Genomic DNA, 21,239 nt, shown 5'->3' on the forward strand with positions numbered 1-21,239 from the left:
ACGTGGTGCCACTGAGGGGTATATACAATAAAGTTGCGCTGGCCGTGGTGCTGAAAACATTCACTAAATGCCACATTAGGTGCCTACATGAAGAAAATTCCCCACTAGAAGTTTTTTTTTATATTCTTAAATGTCGAGCACAGGCTGAGAAGAAAAGGAAGCAGAAGAGAGTGAAATTCTCTCCAAGTCTTGATGAGATTAGAATCTTGGTTTTACTTTGACTTTTTCACCACTTTCCGCCCCCACTAGTGGAACCTCCAGGTAGGTGTTCATGTATTCATTCATTCATCAAGTGTGTGATGATTAAAGCCACTCTCGTTGTCAAGAAGCGCCCATGTGACCATTATTGTGCCGCCTTTGTCGTTCAATATCTTCCAAATATTCATTCAGTGAGTTGTGGAGCGGATTTATCCCCACGAAGGCAGCAATTTAATAATAATAATAATAATAATAATAACTGAGTTGAGAATATGTAATTATATTAATATTAACAATTGTACAACCAAATGTTTAGTCATTTTTCGTTTTGAAGACAGGTGCCAAAACTCGGAGTCCCTCGAACGCACCGATTTGATTGGAGAAAAATAAACCCGCACACGCAAAAATTCGTTTGTCGATAGCGGCAACATTTTTCAAAATGAGCGGTGACCATTTGGAACGGAAGCAAAATCGGCCTAAGATTGCGCATCGTGTGCAGCCTTTGGATGCGATTAGCGAGTCGCAAAGCGGATCCACGGTCCCGGCGTGGATTTGTTTCGTTGCACAAAATACTGGCGCACATTATCAACATGGAAATTGGTGAAAATTGTGCTGCTGTGCGGACAAATTTAGTCTGCATTCCACCGGAGCAGCCGAGCGGGCGGGGAAAAAACGTGGCCACGCAAAAAAAAAGAAGCAGTGTTTTTTTTTCACTGACAGCACCCTTTCTCCTCCGGCACGGGGGCGGGAAATAAGGGTGGAGTGGGGTGGGGGTCCAAATGGGCCATCCAGTTAATTTGCTTTATGGTTGGAGCCGCTCACTGACCGCAGCAGCAGGAGGATGAGGACGATGATTTTTTTTTTTTTGGGGGGGGGGGGGGGGTAACTCAAGCGTGGCTTGCAGCTTTCACGCATGACTTCCACGCGTGTGTGCGTGTTCTGCGTGTCGCTATCGCTTTGACTCACAGAGCACGGATTTCGTTTTTGTTTTTTTTGTGTATATTTTTCTTTGTGGGGAGACACATTTCACAAAACGCGGTACCAAAGACGCCATTTACTTTGCGATCGTCGACGAATTGAGCAGCTGAAAGAATCCGAGTGTTGTCGGCGAGCGAGCCGAGATAAGGAAAATCACGCACACGCAAATTGGCTCCTTTGCGCCAATACCTTGCGCAAAATAATTTCTCCTGCGATCGGGCACATAGAAATATTTGTCCAAAGACGCCAAAGCACTTAGGGGGAAATGAAAGTATGTGTCTCCGTGTGTCCCCGAAGTTCAATAATAAAAAAGATGAAATTAAACATGGCCTCCATTTAGACTTGGGTCACCTAAACAATTGAGAGAGAAACATGTCTTTATTTCTTAGCAATCATTCTGCTGTTGTGGACATGAAGAATGTGTTTTTTAAATATTGTCATAACGACATGGCGTCTAACTGTGCTGCTGCCCCCCCTCCCCTCCTGTAGGTGCTTCACCTCCCTCTTGCCAGTTGTGGTCATGACCCGTCATCACGCCCCTCCTTCAGCCCGACTCTTGCTATTGGTCCTGCTCAGCGTCACTCCGAGGCTGGTCGGCGCCGCCCCCGCATGGGCTGAAGGAGGGGTGGGCGGGGCGGAGGGGCTCACCCAAGCAGACGGCGAAGAGGACCGCCTCGCCCCCTTTCTCCTCGCCCCAGGCCATGCTGGCAACACGTCGCAGGACCGGCAGCGGTCGGGCCAAGAGGCAGACCCGGCGAGGGTGCTCTCCATCCTCCTGCGGGCTCTGGACCAACCGGAGAAGGCACAAGACAGGACAGGAGGCCCGGGGGAGGAGGACAGTCTGAGCCGGGAGGAGTCGCCCTCCAGCGAAGCCTTGAAGGGCGATGAGATAAGGAGCGGGCAGTCGGAGGCGGGGCCAGAAACCGATAACGCCATCAAAGAGCTGATCGCAGGCCGCTCGACAGCTGCTCAGGGTGCCGACTTTCAGGAGGACCGGGACGGAGGCCACCCTGGCGACGACGCTACAGAGGCGCGAGGGGAAGAGGAGGAAAAGGCGGAGGAAAACGAGGCGGAAAGCTTCCCCGACGTGGCCCCATCCGACTCCTCATCCCGGGGGGACGATGATCCTTCCCTGCAGCGCAAAATACGCGGCTACTTCCAGAACATTGACTTGGGCCTCCAAGACAACGAGATCCTGCCTCCCCTGAAGGGCTACAAAGCATACAACACCCAGCTGGCTCGGGCCGGCAAGAAGCTCCACTGGCAGGAGAACGACGCCACCAACAGGCCCGCCAAGGGGGGCAACTTCATGGACGACTTTGAGGACGAGGGCGGGGAGCTGGAGGAGGAAGTGGAGGAGGAGGACGAGAGCCTCACCCGCATGGAGGAGGAGGCCAGGGCACGAGCCGAGAAGCAGGAGGTGCTCCGGCAGCAGGAGGAAGCGGAGCGGGCCCGCGAGGAGGAGCAGCGTCTGGCCGACATCGCCTCCGACATGGTGCTGAGGTACATGGACCGCAAGCAGCAGGCCTTCATGAAGCCGCGGCAGAAGAGCAGCAACACGGCCGAGGACAAGCGATCGGAGGAGGTCCTCCCGGACGAGGACGACCTGGACCAGCAGATGATTGACAGGCTGATCGAGATCAGCAGCAAGCTGCACCTGCCGGCCGACGATGTCATCGAGATCATCAGCGACGTGGAGGAGAAGAAGAAGAAGAGGAAAGAACTGCAACAGCAGCATCCGCCCGTCGTCGCCCAGCCTGTGGTGCCGCGCTTCAGGCCTCTGGCTCCTCCCCCGATGCTGGCGCCGCCCATTTACCACTACACGGCCTCCAAAAACCCCAAGAAAGCCCCGTACAAGTACAGGTCCATGAAGAAGTGGCAGAAGGACAAAGTCAAGTCGCACAAGCAGGACTACTGGTACCAGCCTCGGAAGCAGATGGACTACTGGTACAAACCCCAGAAACAGTTTCTGGCCTTCCCTTCCTACCCGTACTACCAGAAGCCATACCGGGCCTACTACCCCGTTTACTTCCCCTACCCCAAATCGCAGTACTACGGCAAGCCGCCTTCTGCCAGGGACCAGCTCTTCAGCACCCAGGAGCTCGACCTCCAGGGCCCGAGGCGCCGGCACCGAGATGGGGGCAAGAACCGGGGTCAGGGTTGGAGGCAGCAGCAGGCCCCTCGTCCGCCCGTCGCCGCCCCTTACATCTCTAACTATATCCTCCCTCACCCACGGACCTACCAGCCCCTGCCGCCCCCGAAACCGCTGGCCCCGCCCCGGAGAGGCCGGCGGCCCCCGTACTACTACCCGCACGCCACGCCGGGAGACGACTACGAGGAAGACGGCCTGGTGCCTCAGATGGACAGCGAGGAGGAGCTGGAGAACTTTATCGAGAGAATCTACATGAAGCGCAGAATGTACTGAGGGACCCCTTTCTTTACGTGGGACGTTTCACGGACGGATGTGGGAGGGGCCGGCTAGCGAGTGGAGTGGGGGGGTGTGGAAACAAAGAGCCTGTTGGCGTTTAAGGCAAGTCGTGAAGGTCCAGACGTGAGATTGTGTTTGATTCACTCTGTGTTTTTGATTTTCTTGTTGATTAGGTTCGGTCAGGGGTCAGGTGACCCCGCCGCCGCCATGTTTACATTTGGAACCAGAACACACGGCGGCGTACGTCCGCATCCATTCAGGTCAAACTGATACGCACACACACACAATCATGTTTACAGCATCTCTCTGTCACATCGCAGACCTGATTTATGAAGATTATAAAAAATAACAATAAGCCTTTTGTTATATGGGATGTGTGCTGGTGCCTTCCTTATTTGGGATTGGAGGAAAGAGACAAGAAAAAGGAGCAAAAAAGGTGCCACAAACACACATCTTTTTTTTTTCCTGATTTTTCCTGAATTTTGCCTTACGCGCTACAGTCCTCCCTCGTTTATGGCCTGGCCTTCATCAGCGGACTTCTTCTGCTAAAACCTTCTAAATATGGTTTGTAACATCATTAGAGCTCTCTAGACATGAAATAACAACCCTATAGTTACCTTTGCGCTCCGATTAGCCAAAAACAAGCCATTCAAAAGCTAAATATGACACAATATGACTTTGCATTGGCAGAATCACACCAAGGCTTTTGTCTCATCCAGGTAACATTACCCACAGCACGTACATATTTCTATTTTGGTTGATTTAGCATTTCATGCTTGAGAATACTCGGTTTAGGCCAGAAATACCCGATAAAAAAATCAAATGTGTTTGAATATGCATACTTTCGACTAATAAAAGGCCGTAGTCAACCACAACCAGCAGAGACTTACGAGTCAAGCTGAAGTGGCGAGGGACGAGGGGCGACTGTATCCGCTCATCAGCCAACCCTGCGGACCCCCCAAAGCACAAACCTGAACAATAAACACTTCCGACCTGGTGGGCCGAGGGTTCGCGTCAGACCGGACGCATAGCTAGCTGCTCCATCCAAGAAAACAACCACACGACTTTATGTGTTCCCACATCATTTTGCTGTATTGTATTCATCATTTCTTTTGACTTAAAAAAATACTACTTGAAGTCTGCCGCCACTGCATTTTCTGTTCATTTCTTAAATTCATTGAAGAGTGTGCGGCCTGGGTGTCAGGGATTGTGTTTCAAAAAACAAACAAAAAAAAACAACCCACATTAAATGCACGTCTTTTTACTTGCATCTTAAAAAATGAACAAAAAAAAGAACCAAAAAAAGAGAAAAATAAAACCGTGTGGAGAATTCAAGATGGCTGTTTTCTCTGATTAAACCGTCAACATTAAAAAAAACCCATCAGAAGGAGACGACGCCATCTGTCTTTGTCACCAGGAGAGTGTTTGTGGTTGATGTCACCTTTAGATAGTAAGATGTACAGTGTGAAATAAACATGCCCGTGCAATGTGTAAATAACAGCATGATGATTACTAGTTTTGCTATACTATCAAAATAAAAGCTATTATTTTATTAAAGCGGTGCGATGTGCTCTGTACGGGAGGGCATCAGTCAGGACAGGAGGACAATGAAGGGGCGGGTTCACGGTCATGTGAATACACCACCGGCGAGGGAACGGCGTGGAAACACACACAACAAGACACCAGAGAAGGGGGGGGCAGACGGAGGGAAGCGGTAGCTGCAGTGATTGATGAGTCACATGATTGGTGCATGAGTCATCCATCTGTACATTTCGCTGCAGGACCACACACACACACACACACACACACACACACACACACACGACTTTGGAGGACGTTGCACCGGCTTGCGTTCATAACCTGCCCGCCACAAAGTCACCACGTTAAAGATAAACTATGTTCATGACACCGTGCACGTGTCCTCCTCACGTGCACTAGCGCTGCACAAGCCAGCCAAAGATGGAAGATGTCATTTCCTGCTCCTCTATCGACATTGCTGGCCTTTCAACACTGCACGGGGGTGTCCACCTTGCAGCCCGGGGGGCATTTATACAGGACATAAGTACAGGTATATAGAAATACAGGATTAGAATAGGAGGACGGGGTACGGGTCTACCAAATACACCGCAGGAGCAATGAGCAAGCCAAATTAATCAGACCCAAACTCTCCCCCAGTAACAGCCAGTCAAAGCGCTACGGTCCCACATCCTCCACATTTGGTCCATAGTTAACTTTTATTCATCATAATTAATCATTGATAGAAACAAGTTTGATCTACAATAAAGATCATTTGGAAACACCAACAACAAGAGACTATAAGAGAGTATGATGAGTATAAAGGAACAAACACAACATACTACAAGTAGCCTTCGGTAACATAAAGTCTCCATCACTCTATCATTCTAATAAATGACTAATAAATGGCTAAGAAATGGCGAAGAAATTACTAAGAAATGGCTAATAAATGGCTCATAAATAGCTAATAAATGGCTCATAAATAGATAATAAATGGCTAATAAATAACGGCCATCTCTCTGACTCTTTGTCCCTTCATACTAAGGTGACCTAAGCCCTCCAAATAGCCGTCCTGGGCTATGCCTGCCGGCAACTAGCAGCTCTTAAATCAAAGACTTGTTAGTCAGGACACTCGTATGCCAAGGTACCACTGTATACATGATGGATGTGTGCACGTTAATTGTGCGGTTGAATGAACCCTCACCATGTACTTTCTGTCATACGGTATCACCAATGATACCAAAAGTCATGGAACAGCCTATATAACCTCTTAGCATGTCGACAACGTTTCATCCGTTTCAGAGTTTTCAGTCCAAAGAGAGAGAAATGGCCGTGCTTCAATGAGTTCATGTATTTTTATCATAAAATATCCTTGTTAGCATGCTAGTCGCTGGCTAATACGTGGACACAGAAAGTGGAAGTCAGTTCTGTCGCAGAGGCAAAATAAGCTACCATGGGGCCAAAGATGCTTTGATAAAGAAGGTGAGAAACACGATTAGAAATAAGAAACGACTCGCCTTTGCCGTCTTTTGAAAGTTGAAGTTGAAAGAAGCTAAAGGTGCCATAAAAACGTCCTTTTGTCCCCTTCCTGTTTCATTGCATTCCAATTGTTTTCTGCATGTAAAACTAAAGTGTCTGGTTTGGAGTGTCTGGAGCAGATTAATTGGATTTCCAATGGAAAACTGGATTTGGTTAAGAGTTTCAGTTCCAGTCAGACCTTGTGAGGGATTAACCCAGCTAACCGAGGTTCCGCTGCATTTTTAAGTCAGCTTTGTGTTGGCCGGCCTTTGGGCGCACCCGCCGTAAGCTCTTGAGAATCTGCCACATATGGTCTCCGAGTGCGTGTGGTTTGTCCTAAACATCCGCATGGACATGGCGTGTGCATCGCGTGTGCGTGTGCTGCCCTTATTGGGGGGCCCACGACGACAATGACTCCCCCAGCCTTGCTTTTGGTCGGCCTGCATTTGGTCTCCCAAAACAGACCTAAAATCAATTGAACTTGAGACGTCAGCAAGGCGTCAAAAATGATATCTCAATTGTCATAACTCAGGGGTGTCCACAGCCTGGCACGGGGGCCACTGAGGGCAGCCGGCACATTTACAGTGGAACCTTGGTTAGTGTCATTCATTCTTAATCCATTTTCCGATTAAATCAGATAAAAAATCCGATTCTTGACACCATCTGGTGTTTTGAGGTGAGTTATTTCTTCCATTCAGTTGTTTCTCACGTGGAGTGTCTGCTTTTGTTTTGATGGCGGCTGCCAAATGGAGCCAAAGGAAGACAATTCAAGATATTGAATTCAAGATATAACTCACAGCAAAACTCACGGCAGACAGGAAGTAACATGGCTTGAGCTTGGCGTGGGTTACGGCAGCAGAACCGTGTTGTTCCGGCGATCAAGTCTGATGCTTGTGTGTCCCACCCGACACTAGAGTGATATTACTGACACCTGGTGGCAGAGAATACTATCATACTATACTACATTAATGTAGTATTAATCAAGATGTATTAATGCATGTATTTTGGAAAAAGCGTGACGTTGAAATGGGAAGCGTAAGTGGCGAGGGATTATCGTGCAGGTGACCCTAATATTGTGTCCAGCAAGGTGTTAGGCTGGTTCTTCCCAATAAGCTGCTCCACAAAGACATCAGACGGGAAGAAAATAGCCGACATCAAACAGCGGCGTCGTTTTGCCGCTGTGCTCTTTTAGCGCCATATTGCGTCTCATTGAAGCCAGCTCTCAGCAGCCATTACGACGAGGGCCTTTCCCGTCTTTGTTTCCCTGCCATCTTCTCCCTGGTCCCTCCTTTAATTATCCCACGGACTTCCTTAATGCTCCAGAACACCCAGTCCTGTCCCTCCTGCCTTTTCATCCTGTCTGCTTTTCTTGTGTTAGGCGTGAGATGCGGGAAGGCAAACGGGGGAAAAGCACTCTGCTGCACCGCTGTCACAATAGACGGGTGACTCACGGCCACTTATGCTCCTGTCGCCCTCCTCCCACCAAAAACACACACACACCAAAAGAGATGGGGGTGGGGGGAAATCAGTGTAATTACAACCTACCTGCCGTGCACTTAGACACACACACGCACGCACACACACACACATTCCACAGCTCAGCACAATGACCCTGAAAGCAGAAGCGTGGTCGCTGTGTAATTTAGTTGATTGTGCTTTGGAAATGGCTTTCACTGACGGTGGGCGTTGGGAATGGGGGGGGGGGTGTCACTAGGACGGATTTTGGTTTTGACCCTCATGTTGGGTAAAGACGACAAAGCTCTCCCTCCACCTGCTGGAGGAAGCAGAGAGTCGCAGCACAGCGTGAGACAAGATGGCCGCCCTGTCATCACCGCAAGCTGAAGATTGTAGACGGGGGGAGGGGCATAAACAAGCGATGAAATCCTGAATCTTCGTTTTTCTAAAATTCTAAAAAGACAATGCAACAGGAAATCTAAACACTAAAAAGAAATCAATAAAAACCCAGCAGCCATTTTACAAGAACCCCCTACTGACCCCCCGGGTGGCACTTAGGACGGCACTGACCTAGACAAACCTGTGGACCACAGCGTTCATTACAGTGACGTGCACATGCGTCATGGCACACATGATGTCATACGTCACCCTCATGCCCGCCACCACAAATAGATCACAGTCCTGTGACTGCATTATTTATTTTACGCTATTATTATGTTATTTTTTGAAATGTTTATTTGCAACAATGCTGCACTCAATATTTCTATGAAAGTTACTGTGTTGAATTATTGTATTTTTGATTTAAAATGACCTTTGTGTTGGATGGAAGTATTCCACATGCGCGCTCTAATAATGTGATTGTTTACGTCCACAGCAGGTTGTCATGTGATACTCGGTCCCGTCGGTCTTTACATTACGCTGCTTGTGATCCATTCAGACGCATCAAATATTCAAGGGCCACAGTTTCCGTTTCACACAATCAGGTGAAGGGAGGGGGCGGAGCTTGGAGGGCAGACAGCGAGACAGAGCAGCGAGGAGAAGGCATGCAGGGATGCAGGGAGGAAGAGGGGGGTGGCACCCAAAGGTAGCCTAGAACCTTCTAGTGGGACATTTGGAAAAGTAAACATTGTTAATGCGTCTCTCTCACCTCAGTGGGACCACTCCTGGCCGGATCTGTGGTGGAGACCAGGAAGCTGAAAGACGAGACCTGGACGTCACCACGGCCGGTGATGGAGCGACGAGAGCAGCGCAGGTCAGGCTGGGGCTGTCAAAAAAGTTGAAAGACACAATTCACATCTTTGTCGTGTCTAGGTCAGCGACCCAGAACCTTCACAGGAGGAGACCCTGGGAGGGATGGAGACGTGCAGTGATGACCCCCCACCAACACAGGCAGAGACAACCCCCCCTGTGCTGTCACTGCATCCCTCCAACACGCCTGGTAACACACGTGCACACACCGAATACTACAATACTACAATACCATAGACCAGACCTGGTTGTTCTTCTATTACATTCAAAAAATATGACAAGAAAACTAAAAACAAATATCAAAAGTAGTTTTTCACGAGGATAAAACTGTAATCTAACGAGGAAAATGAGTCTTTCACGAGAATACTGTCGCAATATTTATGAAGAAAAAGTGGCATCAAGTTGAAACATTCAAAATTCTGACATTTTTTTTGCAGTTTTTGGGAAAACTAGCAGTGGAACATAAATGTAAACAAGATGGCTACAAAGGGAGACAAGTAGAACACCAAGTGACATGTGACGGTCTTTGGCTCTTTAAGGTGTCATTTTGTACACACAGGGTACTGCCTTTTATTACTTCTTAAGAATGGTTGGGAATGTCCTGCTATTGATACTTTGTTGATCTCCAAGAGAAATTCCAAAATTTCCAGCAGCTCTGCAAAAACATCCTATACAATATTGTTCATATTTTTTAATAAAAACACTTTTTGATAAGGTTGGTAAGACTATTTCCCAAACAGCTCAGTGGGCCGGCTTTGGGTTGGGTTGGGGTTTAAGGGGTGTGGGGTGAGATGGACTAAGGGGTAGAATTGGGATTTGCCCTGATGAGATTTTGGATACTTTTGTGGGTTTAATTATCATTGTGTATCCAGACATGGAGCCTACTGATGCACTATGAGGAAGTCTTCAATAAATTTGGTACCTCATCTGTGGTGGGTGGTGTATGTGTTCTTGCAGATGGTCCATCAGAACCGTGCTGGTACTGCCTCAGATCTCTAGACCAAGACTATCTTCCCCAGGCTCAACAGGTTGTCTGAAAAACACGGATCATTCCAGTGAGACGTTAGTTCGTCAAAGCACAGCCGCTTTGTGCACCTTTGTTCTGCAGGACTCGGATCCTTTGTCGTCGCTGCCCCCTAGCGGTCAAAAGATGAACTACCAGACGGATCCTCGGCCCCACTTCGGCGTGGCCTGGTCCTCCCACTCCACGTGTCGCCCTCTGTGGGGCAGCGAGGGCCCCAGCTGGGGTCAGAGGAGCCCGGATGTAGACGACCAGACCCACACCTGCCCCCACTGCCACCTGGGACTGCCTTCCGACACACTGAGCTGGCATGAGGTGAAACTCAAACGCTTATTGGGTACACTTGCGCAACAAGTTCAGGCACAGTTGCAGTAGCTTCCTGCCACCCCCCCCCCCCCAAAAAAAAATACAATGTAGAATTGTACCAAACAATTGATAGTAAAGTAATAAAAAAAACAATAATTGTTTAATATAATTTTTACATTTTCTGAAAGATGAACTAAAATGAACTTAAATGACCTGAAATGGTGGGGAAAATAGCATGAATTACCTGCACCTGACTCCTTTACCATGAAACCCTTATGGTCCAAATCAGTGGTGCCCAAAGTACAGCCATGGCAAATCCTAAAAATAGAATTTAACAAGGAAACAAAAAAGAAAAACACTTGTAATATGAGGAGAATGACACAAACACAGGGGTCGCATGTATGCTGGAGCCTATCCCAGCTGTCTTCATTCCCACCCACATTCATACCTATGGACAATTTGGAGTGGCCAATGAAGCTAATATGTTTTTTGGAGGAGAACATGCAAACAGAGATGCCCAATTAGATTACAACCCATGTCCATGAATTGACAATCACGTTTCCATCAGACTACCACAGGGCAGCTGTGACTACAGATATAGTTTACCACTGCTAGTGTGTGACTAGTGAGTAGTGAAGGAATAATGAGTTAACGTCATTGTGAAGCACTTTGGGTGAAAAGCGCTATATAAAATCAAATCAATTACTATTATTAGGTGACATTTTTGGAAAGTAAAAAAACTATAAAAATGGTGGAAAAAAAATATAAATACCAAAGAGCAAAGTCCATAGTTATACATTTCTGTGCTAAAAACTCACTCCTGTTACATGAACAGTGATGTCAGTAACGCGTTACTCACAGCCTTTTTTCAGTAACGAGTAATCTTACGCGTTACTATTACAAAACAAGTAATCTGATTGAAGTTACTTATTCAGTCACTCTGCGTTTATCGTAGTCAGGATGGCTGTATTCAGTTGGCCGTTAATTTGGAAAAACAACATAAGGCCCTTGCTGTCCAGTCGGTAGACCTAGCTAACCCTGTAAACACAGTAGTACTTCCTTAGAACTCTTGTTCTACTCCCTTTGCTTCCAAACGCCCGCTCCAACTCGCAAGCTGAACTCTACTGCCCTCCAGTGTCCATACACGAAACAGCAGCTTGGAGCAACACAGCACTCCCAACGCTACACTGTTTTTCAGGAAATAGAAAGCCAATTTTCAACTTCAAGTCCAACTTTAAAAACTGGGAAATAACTAGTAATTTCAAAATAAAGCAACTTGTTTTACTTAATTCGGTAATTGGTAGTCTGTAATGGGATGACTTTCTTAGTAACTGTGACATCCCTGTACATGAATGAGCCATATGGGAAATACAGGAAGTGTCGACAAAATGAACTAAGCTTGCTTGAGAGTAACCAGTACACACATGGAATACTGCAGTTCAATAAGTTTATCTTGATGGAGCTACAATTGGGTGGAAAGGCCCACGTATTTAATGGAGTATTGGTGGCATCAAGCATGTACATTTTGTGTGATTGTGTTTCTCTCCCTGCAGACAAAGTGTCTTCTTTTTGATGGATTCCGAAGCTCAAGCAAATAAAAAGAGCCATGGTATGTAGTAGCAGAGTACCTGGCCGGTTGGGGATGTACTGCATGGTGCTAATAAAAGGTTTGTCGTGCTCCGTGTTCATGTTTGGCCTCTAGACCGGTGTGGACTACTGGAGGAAGAGTAGCAGCCAAAAAGAGGGCTGCACTTTACTGGCATTGTGTCGCTTTAATGCCATTTCTTATCATGTCATGGCACTATAGTGTTAAATACACGGAACGTACAGTAGCTATACATGCAGTTGTTTGTAATATACGGTAGGTATATTACTGTATTAAATACGCTGCATTACAGGAGAATAACAGCAATAAAGTATTCTTCCAGATCGTCATTAAATCAGCATCCTGCTCCTCATTGGTCCACACGGGCACGCCAGGTCACATGACCGAGCCATGCCACTCCAACCAATGGTGTGGTTTGATCAGCTGACCCAGTGCCTTGCTTATTATCCACGCCACCCCCACTCCACATTGTTGGCGCGCCCTCCCGGCCTGTGTTGTTGTTGTCGAGGAGAGACCGCCGCCGCTACCGCTACCGAGCCGCCTCTCCGAGATGTCCACGCCGCTCGACAAGCTCGATGTCCGGCGAGCGTGCCCGGGAGAGCCGCTGTGTCCTCCAGCCGCCTCGAGGCGGTCTTCCGCGGCCAGGAGTCTGGCTGCCGCGGCCATCGGGGGCAGGAAGATCACTCATCCCGGGAAGGCCATCCTAGCAGGTTCGGGCTTTTTTTGATTCTGATCGGATTGCATTTAGGCAGAGCTGCTTTGTGCAGCCCGGTCACAATCTGTTGCTAAGGAGATCCCTGCGGAAGTGGGTCACCCAGGCAGCCAGAAGTGATGCTCCTGGCATGTGGTGCACATGTGTGCTGCTAAGTGATGCTGTGCGTCTCTTATTGGATTTGAGGGCAGTCACTTGGAACTGCAGACATCTTGTTGGGGTTTATACTTCCAACATTCCCTCCTTGTCTTCATCATCACCTTAGGTGGCATAGCAGGCGGCATCGAGATTTGCATCACCTTCCCCACAGAGTACGTGAAGACGCAGCTGCAGCTTGACGAGCGAGCCAACCCTCCACGGTACCGGGGCATCGGTGGGTCACCGCGCACTCACCGAGGACTTCCTGTCTGGGAACGCTGCACGCCCTAATGTGCGTTTGTGCGTGTTGGCAGGTGACTGCGTGAAGCTGACCGTGCAGGACCACGGTCTCCGAGGCTTGTATCGAGGTCTGAGCTCGCTGCTGTATGGATCCATCCCCAAATCGGCAGTGAGGTGACAACACACTAAGATGGCGTCAACATTTCCTCAAAAGCCCAACAACCCTAATGTGGATCACACCTGAATTGTACATTTTTGGCGAGTATGAACGCGCTAAACCATCTCAGAGTCCTCAATGCCAACCAAACTGAGGCCACCTCAGAGGTAATCACAGGTTGGTTTGCGGTTCGATTCCAAGGGATTAGTAGAGCAAGGTGTGTCCTGGACTGCCAACATCCATTATGGACACCTCCCACCCCCTGCATGACACTGGGGGGGTCTCTAGGCAGCTCCTTCAGTGGCAGACTGTTAGACCCACAATGGAAGGAGCAGCGCTACCGCAGGTCTTTCGTCCTAACCGCCATCAGTCCAGAATGTGTTGTAGTTATTCTGTTTTTTTAGCATGCCTTTTATTGAGGTTGCAACCCCCTCACCATACACTCTATACACTTTTTAACATTTTCTCACATTTCTCTCTCGTTTAAAGACTCAAAGTTCCGTTAGAATTGGAATGATCAACCTACTGGGTTGGACACTAGAAATATTACTCCTCCGCATTGTCCTCCATGAACCAAAGATTCATCTACAGTATTCTGCAATACAACAGGAAACACAGCAGTGCTGCACAGTGACTGACAATGACCTACAACCAGTCAGAACGCAGAACACAATGGGCGGGTTCTCCCTTTGCCAATCAGGACTGTTGTGGCTCTATATTTAGCGGCTACACATGCTGAGATGAGGTGGAGGGATGACATCTTAACACCAGGTGGACAGTATAAAAGTCTCAAAACGACGCCCTCTACTGGTAGAAGTAGTAAATACAACACACAAGAGTACCGATAGATTGCTAATACAAGAAAGTAACCTCAGTTGTCCATTAGTGTAGTTCCTTATCACCTCTTATGTGGTTTGTTTGGGAAGGTTAGACACAGGAACCAAGTTGAGGAACCAGTGAGCAGAAAGTGAATGAACATGTGAAGAGGACCCAGTTCTTATTCAGGTTCAGAGTCAACGGTAGACCATGTCAACCTGGAGCACTTTGTGTGTGTACAGATTAAGTAACCCAAAGTGACAATCTTGTGGATTTGATTTGAATCAACTCCAAAACAAAATCAAAACAAGAGCAGCCATAAGCAAGCTTGAATACTCACACGTCCTCACGGCTCCTGGTCTCTCCCCCCTGCAGATTTGGCACCTTTGAGATCCTCAGCAACCCCATGCGGGACGCCACCGGCCGCCTGGACAACACGCAGAGCCTGGTGTGTGGTTTGGGAGCAGGCATCGCGGAAGCCATCATCATCGTGTGCCCCATGGAAACGCTCAAGGTTGGTGGAGTAACAGGTGAGGGTGCAATGCCGGGTCATGTGACCGTTGCGTTGTCCTGCAGGTGAAGATGATCCACGACCAGTGCTCGCTCAGGCCTCGCTACAGAGGCTTCTTTCACGGCGTCAGCCAGATCATCAGGGAACAAGGTAGGACTTGACGAAAGGCCTGGACGTGTTCGTCCATCAACACGGGTCTGGTTTCACGACACAGGTGTCCGGGGGACCTATCAAGGTCTGACGGCAACAGTGCTCAAGCAAGGAACCAATCAGGCCATCCGATTCTACGTGATGAACGTGCTACGCAACTGGTACAAAGGTAAGATGGAAACGCAAGATACTTTTACTTTATGTTGCTTGCTTGACTTTCTTTGTCACGTGTTTGATTTTCTCCTCAAAGGGGACGATCCCAGAAAGGAGATGCACCCTATGGTCACGGCCATGTTTGGAGCCACAGCTGGAGCCGCCAGCGTTTTTGGAAACACGCCACTGGACGTGGTGAAGACCAGGATGCAGGTCTGTGAGAAACTTGTTAGCTGCAAGGGTCATCCATGTGTCAGGATGGATGTTCTGTTTCTCCAGGGTCTGGACGCCCACCGCTACAGGAACACTCTGGACTGCGCCTTCCAGATCCTCAAGCAGGAAGGACCACAAGCGTGAGTGAGCTATGATTCTTCTCCTGGCGCCCCTTGCTGTGGTTCTAGCATCCTCCTGTCTCCACTCAAGGTTCTACAAGGGTACGGTTCCCCGGCTGGGCCGCGTGTGCTTGGACGTGGCCATCGTCTTCGTCATCTACGAGGAGGTCGTCAAACTGCTCAACAACGTGTGGCAGACTCATGAGGCGCACTAGAGGCTGAGGCGAGACCTCAAAAAGGGAAGCACAAAACCAGTGAAGCCTAGCGGAAGCACACACCTTCATATCGACCATTTCCACCTTTGGTGTGAAGAGACATTTCACGGACCTAACACAGTGAGGAGAAGGTGTGGAGGACACTTTTTGGAGTGGCTTTCTTTCATTTTTTTTTAGCAGTGAAGACAAGAGAGAAGACCAAACATTGTTAGAAGCTAGAATCATCAACCAAAGTTTTGAACGAGAGCTGCTGGGCAGAAACTTAACAGCGTTCAATTAGGGACGCACCATATACACCACATGGACCAAACCATTGGGACATGATGTGTCATCTTTACGGCCCTTGCTTAGTGCAGTGGGAGCAGGAAATGGCCTGCAGAGTGACTGGTCATCCCTCCTTTATGGCAGGTATTGGTTCCACAGCCCGCCTTGATAAGTGAATTTCTGCAAAGGATTCCTTATTTCTAAATAAAATACCAGGGTACACGGTCAGACCAGGAACCAATCACCTGTGATAAATGAGGGACTATTGTCATTTTTAAATGTGAGAGTAAAGCTACACATGTGAGAAGTGACAACTGTAAGTGACAAATATAACCAATGGAAGGATTTAGGGCTCTAGCTCACCACATCCCACTTTGGTCCATATAGTGTATGAGGGTTTTTTTTTTTTTTTTTAAATCACATGTAGCCAGCAGGTTAGCTTTAAGTGTTGCACACATTGTTGCTGTCTGGCCGAGACACGCCACTGAATCGTCAAGTTAGCCGACTCGTTAAAAATCGGTTGTGAGCGATGCAATGCTAATGCTAAGCTACTTTATTCGTGTAGTGTGTTCTTTTTGTGTTTTCACAAATCCTTAATGTCCTCGTAAGCTCTTTGTACACTCACGGACGATATGGTGACGCGCCGGTCTCATTCATGTCTGATTTCATGTTTACACGTGCTCATGGTGACGGGGGGAACCTGAGAGGCTCAATGACCAAACTAACATTTTGGAGGTTTGGATCCGAGTGGAAACCGCTCTGCCTTGCACACAAGCCTTCAAGTCCCCTTTTTGCCAAACTGCAAACCTGATCCCATTTTGCATCCTGAGCGACACCACATAGTTCAAACGGTTACTTGGCGTGTGTGCGTGTGCACGTCTGAGTGTGTCGGCGCAAGATGGACCTGTCTGATAGTTGTGACTGTTAAAATAAAAAACTAATATGGAGACGTCATGGTGTGGTATGTTGAAATAAAACATTGCCGGTGTCATGATTAAACCAATGTGTGGTGGAAATGTTTATTTATGAAAGATAGCCGCCGCCGATGACAACTGGCTTCTTCCAAGAAAAGAGAAAACCCAGCAGGCTCAGGCTTTGCTGAGTGAAGGAAGGAGGGATTAAAGTCTCATTGGCACCGCAGGGGAAGAGTGAAGCGAGCAGGGGGCCAGAATTAGCATCCCACCTGTCACCTTCACATTGTTGATAAACGCACATGCTAGCCAATTCCTCGCTTTCAAACCAGTCAAATACATCCACTGAGTAACTGGCTAAGATTTCAGTGTGCACATTGAACCTTTTGACAGACTATAAACCACCTCTACTCCAGATGTCAGCTGCGAGACGGTGGGAGGGGATGCAGACATCAGAAGTGAAGAACAGGGCCAGGGGGTGTGGCTATCTCCTCCATCTGAAAACAAACACCACATACAAGAGGATAATAGTTTTTTTTAAAAAAGGTTGGAAAAAGACAGAAAAGGTCTATTGGTAGTTCACGTACATCCTGAGACATTTATCTTTACCGCCGCTGGCCACACGTTGACCGTCGGGACTCCAGTCCACAGCAAACACCTGCACATTAGAAGAAGGCATGGTAAGTATATATAACATATATAACATGTATCATATGACGATATAACACAATCGTCATACTTTTATAGGAATAATGTGGTGATATGAGGAAAAATGAGGTCATTTTAATAGCATCAAGTTGAAACATTAAAGATAAAACATCAATTTCTGAAAGTTGTAAGATGAGGAATGAAGATGGTACAAACACTCTTTCTACGGGAGTACAAAGATGTTTAATTTTGAAAACTTATTTTGTTAAAATAACAAACCCAAAGCGGTCTTATACAGCAAAATGTATATGTGGTGCTGGAATTCAGTACAGCTGTTGGCATATTGATGTATAAATAAAGTTTAGATAGAGTGCATTCCTCTGTGGAGATGTACAAGACCTTACTTTCACAAGATCTCCTTCAAGTTCTTGTCTGCATTCACTTGGCACTCAAATGAGGCACGGAACAATGTTTTGCCCCGGTCACTACTGTAAATAAATAAATAAAACTACTGTCACCACTGTAAATACTACTGTCACTACCGTTTAGGAAGCCATCAAGACTACGACAGACCTCCAAACCCTGTAAAGTGTCTTTGACAGGGTGGTCTTTTGGCCCCTCACCTCATCCGCATGCCCAGGAAGGTCCATGCTCAACTTCCCGGTCTTGACATCCCAAACTTTGAGGGTGCTGTCGCTGCTGCCGCTCACCAGTAGGCGGCTGTCGGCCGACCACGCCACCTGATACACCGAGCCCACGTGGCCGCGGAGGGACATCAAGTACCTGGCCAGAGCACAAGGCGGTTTCACGGATAGCAGACAGATGCGAGTGTGAGAGCAGCACCGAGTGGGTGAGAGCGGTATTACACCATGGTGGCGCTGGTCTTACTTTCCCGTGCGGCCGTCCCAGATTTTGATGGACTTATCAAAGGAGGCGGAGGCCAGGAGTCTCGTATCCGGGGAGAAGAGGACTTCATTGACCAGGGCGCTGTGGCCCGTCATCCTGGCCAAGGGCTTCTTCTCCTCTGCTGGATTCCACAAGAACAAGGTGAAGTCGTCTGAGCCGGACACCAAGCGCTCGGGGGCGGAGCCCTGTGGAATCCCAACATGATGAAGTGTCGATAAAGAAAGTTTCCCCGAGGACACATACTAACTTAGAATACATACCCGGACTTTATGGTATCTCTGCAAGGCCTTGTCTTTCAGTTCCTCCACTAGAGGGATAGAAGGAGACACTTCCTTAGACTCCAAGAACACTCACATGGAAAAAGTGGAGATTGGCAGGAAAACAAACATGGACTTCCCTACTGAGACTGCTGCTTCTACAACCCGGACTCGGATAAGCGGAGGAAAATGGAATGGTATGCAACTAATTAGCACAGAAACTCATAAAAGTATTTTAGCTTCTCATGGAAAGTTTCCGGAATGATGCCGAAGTGTTCCTCCCATTTGTGATCCCGATGAGAGTGTACAACGTGTACTTCATCTGCAAGTGTTCTTACATGATCCCGTCAGGTCCTGGGGGTTGATGGTGGCAGTTGCCGGTTCAAATGCTCCGGTGCGCAGCACGTAGTCAGTGCTGAGAGCCAGCGTGTTCACCCAGTGGGCGTGGCCTTGCAGCGTCCTGCACTGGACACCCTGGAAAACACACCAACACGTACGGTACAGCACAAATGCAACTCATTTGATCTTCCACGGCTGGAGGCGGAATTACATCTTTGGCTCGCCACACTTTGACCGTCCTGTCCTGTGATGACGTGTAGAGAAGCCCGTCCCCGCCCCACTTGACGCAGGTGACGGACTGGGTGTGGCCCGTCAGGATCTTGTCACAGCGTCCCAACACCGTGTCCCAGATACGCACGGAGCCGTCTTTGGAGCTGCTGGCCAAGTGGCGACACTCTGCGTTGCTGAACACAGGGAAGGAAAGAAACAAAAGTATTGGGACAGTGGGTGGCATTTAGCACGTGATCCGAGCGACTGGCGACTTGATAAGGTGTGGCTAATTCATGTAAATAAGGTAACATGCGCACAGGTGGAGAGGCTCCCAGCAAAGCCAAGTGATCCACTTGGTGTGTCCCGTCAGGGTCTTCCCGACTTGTGTGCCCGTCACTGGATCCCATAGACATATCTAAAAAGAAATAACAATACTAAGACAACAAACGCTTGATATAAAAGCCAGCATTTGAGTTGGTGTGTGCGTGCTGAGGAGTCACCTGACTGTTCTTACATCCCGACGCTAGCTTCTGGCCATCAGGTGACCAGGCGATGCTCAGCACCCAATGTGTGTGCCCTGAAATCATCAAACACGCTTTATCTCCAAAGCTCATATTTGCACGTACCATATATATATATTGGGGGACACATCTCAAAGCGTACCTTTGGCGGTGTGATGCGGCGTCTCTGTCATCAAGTCCCAAAAACGCACCGTAGTGTCACCTGAACCACTGGCCAAATATCTAAAACAACAGCATTATATACAGAAAGACAATGTTATGGTTCTTTTTGTATGGGTTGGAGTTCCAGTTTCTGAAAAACGGGCAGTGAAATCAGCAGACACTTGACCCCACAAAATGTATGGAAAGATCATATAAGAATGATTTGCACGAGTTACTTACTTGCCCGTGGGACTGAAAGAGGTGGAAATGACCGCCTCGGTGTGTCCCTGTAAGGTGCTGGTGCAGCGGGACACGGCTCGGACCCGGAACACAGCTTGGGGCTGGTAGACCACCGGCAGAACCTGCTCCGTTTCCACCCCTAGCTCCTTCACACAGGAGCCCAGACTGGACACAATTTCTGCCTCTCCCCGAGCAAAGAACGCCAATGGCACTGGGTCCTCCTACACAGAATAAACGGGAAATTGAAGGTATAAACAAAATTCAAGCAAAACGGGGAAATGCTTGGGTTACTTTTTACACTTCCCGTCTTGTTTTACCTTCTGCAGCAGCGCATTGCAGACCAGCTGGAGTTTGTCAGGAGTGATGTCAAGGGGCACATCGAAAGGAGAGCCCAGAATCTCGCCATTCTCGTCCTGGAACTGAATCAATAGCCGCTCCACGTCCTCACTCATCTTCAGATGTCTGAGATACGAACATTACGGATCATTTGTTGTTAAATGTGAAAACTGCCGTACACAAACGACATTCAACAAACTCACAAGACCACTTTAAACAGAATCATATATGTCTACAGAACAAAACAAGCCTTCAAAACTAGCAACAGAAGTCATAGCTAGCATCACAAGCGAGCTAGCTTGTGTCCGCCTGTCAAGCTAACTCGTACTGAGGGCTGCTTTGTTTTGTTTAGAGACAATAACATGATCGCCCTTCACTCATACACGTCTGTCTTTCTACATTTACCATCAATTTATCGCTACAAAAATGTGGAAACATTACCTTAGACGGTGAAGCGATGCATTAACTGCCCCACGTGTGGAAGTGTACAAAGATGTTGTCAGGCAAAGATGCCCAACATCGCTGACGCCTCCAGCGCAAATGCATCATGGGGAAGTGGATTGCGGAAACGAGCTCCTTCTCTGTTACTCATCTCTTAAAGTATAGCATCTCTGTAATCTAATGAATTGGCTGTTTTTCCTCTTAGCCTATTAGCCCACACGAGGCCATTCTATAAAGTTGACATGACATTTAAACATACATTAAAACCGACCGCACATGAGAGCTGTGGGAAGTAACGTTATCCATTTGACCAGGCGACTTCCTACAG

General features: G+C 48.0%; 3 protein-coding genes and 1 long non-coding RNA gene across 6 annotated transcripts in view; 2 read left to right on the top strand and 2 right to left on the bottom strand.

The window, feature by feature from the left end:
- The window catches only part of LOC144894542 (uncharacterized), a 34,493-nt gene extending 22,818 nt beyond the window's left edge, over positions 1-11,675 (bottom strand). For all 3 annotated transcript variants that reach the window (XR_013625147.1, XR_013625148.1, XR_013625149.1), the window contains exons 1-5: positions 11,595-11,675; positions 10,912-10,985; positions 10,436-10,666; positions 10,263-10,373; positions 9,240-9,356 (exon numbers count right to left, since the gene is read on the bottom strand). This is a non-coding gene — a long non-coding RNA (uncharacterized LOC144894542). The remainder of the gene's footprint in view (positions 1-9,239; positions 9,357-10,262; positions 10,374-10,435; positions 10,667-10,911; positions 10,986-11,594) is intronic.
- LOC131138065 (uncharacterized) lies at positions 36-5,161 on the top strand. The gene is made up of 2 exons (XM_058086645.2): positions 36-261; positions 1,666-5,161. Exon 2 carries the CDS (start codon positions 1,697-1,699, stop codon positions 3,599-3,601), a length of 1,905 nt encoding a protein of 634 aa, XP_057942628.2. The 5' UTR covers positions 36-261; positions 1,666-1,696; the 3' UTR covers positions 3,602-5,161.
- Positions 11,676-12,709: 1,034 nt separating the features above from the next.
- Positions 12,710-16,956, top strand: slc25a1a (solute carrier family 25 member 1a). Its single transcript, XM_058086693.2, has 9 exons — positions 12,710-12,983; positions 13,251-13,358; positions 13,438-13,537; positions 14,712-14,850; positions 14,913-14,997; positions 15,062-15,166; positions 15,248-15,363; positions 15,430-15,503; positions 15,574-16,956. Exons 1-9 carry the CDS (start codon positions 12,824-12,826, stop codon positions 15,695-15,697), a joined length of 1,011 nt encoding a protein of 336 aa, XP_057942676.2. The 5' UTR covers positions 12,710-12,823; the 3' UTR covers positions 15,698-16,956.
- A 337-nt stretch (positions 16,957-17,293) lies between these two features.
- nle1 (notchless homolog 1 (Drosophila)) lies at positions 17,294-21,048 on the bottom strand. The gene is made up of 13 exons (XM_058086669.2): positions 20,912-21,048; positions 20,452-20,596; positions 20,135-20,355; positions 19,896-19,975; positions 19,733-19,809; positions 19,550-19,647; positions 19,234-19,426; positions 19,022-19,157; positions 18,687-18,733; positions 18,409-18,611; positions 18,144-18,303; positions 17,460-17,530; positions 17,294-17,369 (listed from the first exon to the last, which is right to left on the bottom strand). The coding sequence occupies exons 2-13, from the start codon at positions 20,584-20,586 to the stop codon at positions 17,357-17,359; spliced, it is 1,434 nt and encodes a 477-aa protein (XP_057942652.2). The 5' UTR covers positions 20,587-20,596; positions 20,912-21,048; the 3' UTR covers positions 17,294-17,356.
- Positions 21,049-21,239: the final 191 nt, after the last annotated feature.

Source organism: Doryrhamphus excisus, linkage group LG21, assembly GCF_037039965.1.
Source record: "Doryrhamphus excisus strain RoL-2023G ecotype Guam linkage group LG21, RoL_Dexc_Guam_v1.1, whole genome shotgun sequence".
In the NCBI taxonomy this organism is placed as follows: Eukaryota; Metazoa; Chordata; class Actinopteri; order Syngnathiformes; family Syngnathidae; genus Doryrhamphus; species Doryrhamphus excisus.

Excerpts from the sequence above, each read along its gene's own strand:
- LOC131138065 (XM_058086645.2), top strand. The coding sequence starts at position 1,697 with ATGACCCGTCATCACGCCCCTCCTTCAGCCCGACTCTTGCTATTGGTC.
- slc25a1a (XM_058086693.2), top strand. The coding sequence starts at position 12,824 with ATGTCCACGCCGCTCGACAAGCTCGATGTCCGGCGAGCGTGCCCGGGA. Across the intron at positions 12,984-13,250 it reads CGGGAAGGCCATCCTAGCAG|GTGGCATAGCAGGCGGCATC; the intron begins GTTCGGGCTTTT and ends TCATCACCTTAG. Across the intron at positions 13,538-14,711 it reads ATCCCCAAATCGGCAGTGAG|ATTTGGCACCTTTGAGATCC; the intron begins GTGACAACACAC and ends TCCCCCCTGCAG.
- nle1 (XM_058086669.2), bottom strand. The coding sequence starts at position 20,586 with ATGAGTGAGGACGTGGAGCGGCTATTGATTCAGTTCCAGGACGAGAAT. Across the intron at positions 19,648-19,732 it reads CGGGATGTAAGAACAGTCAG|ATATGTCTATGGGATCCAGT; the intron begins GTGACTCCTCAG and ends ATTTCTTTTTAG. Across the intron at positions 19,158-19,233 it reads AAGTGTGGCGAGCCAAAGAT|GGTGTCCAGTGCAGGACGCT; the intron begins GTAATTCCGCCT and ends TGTGTTTTCCAG.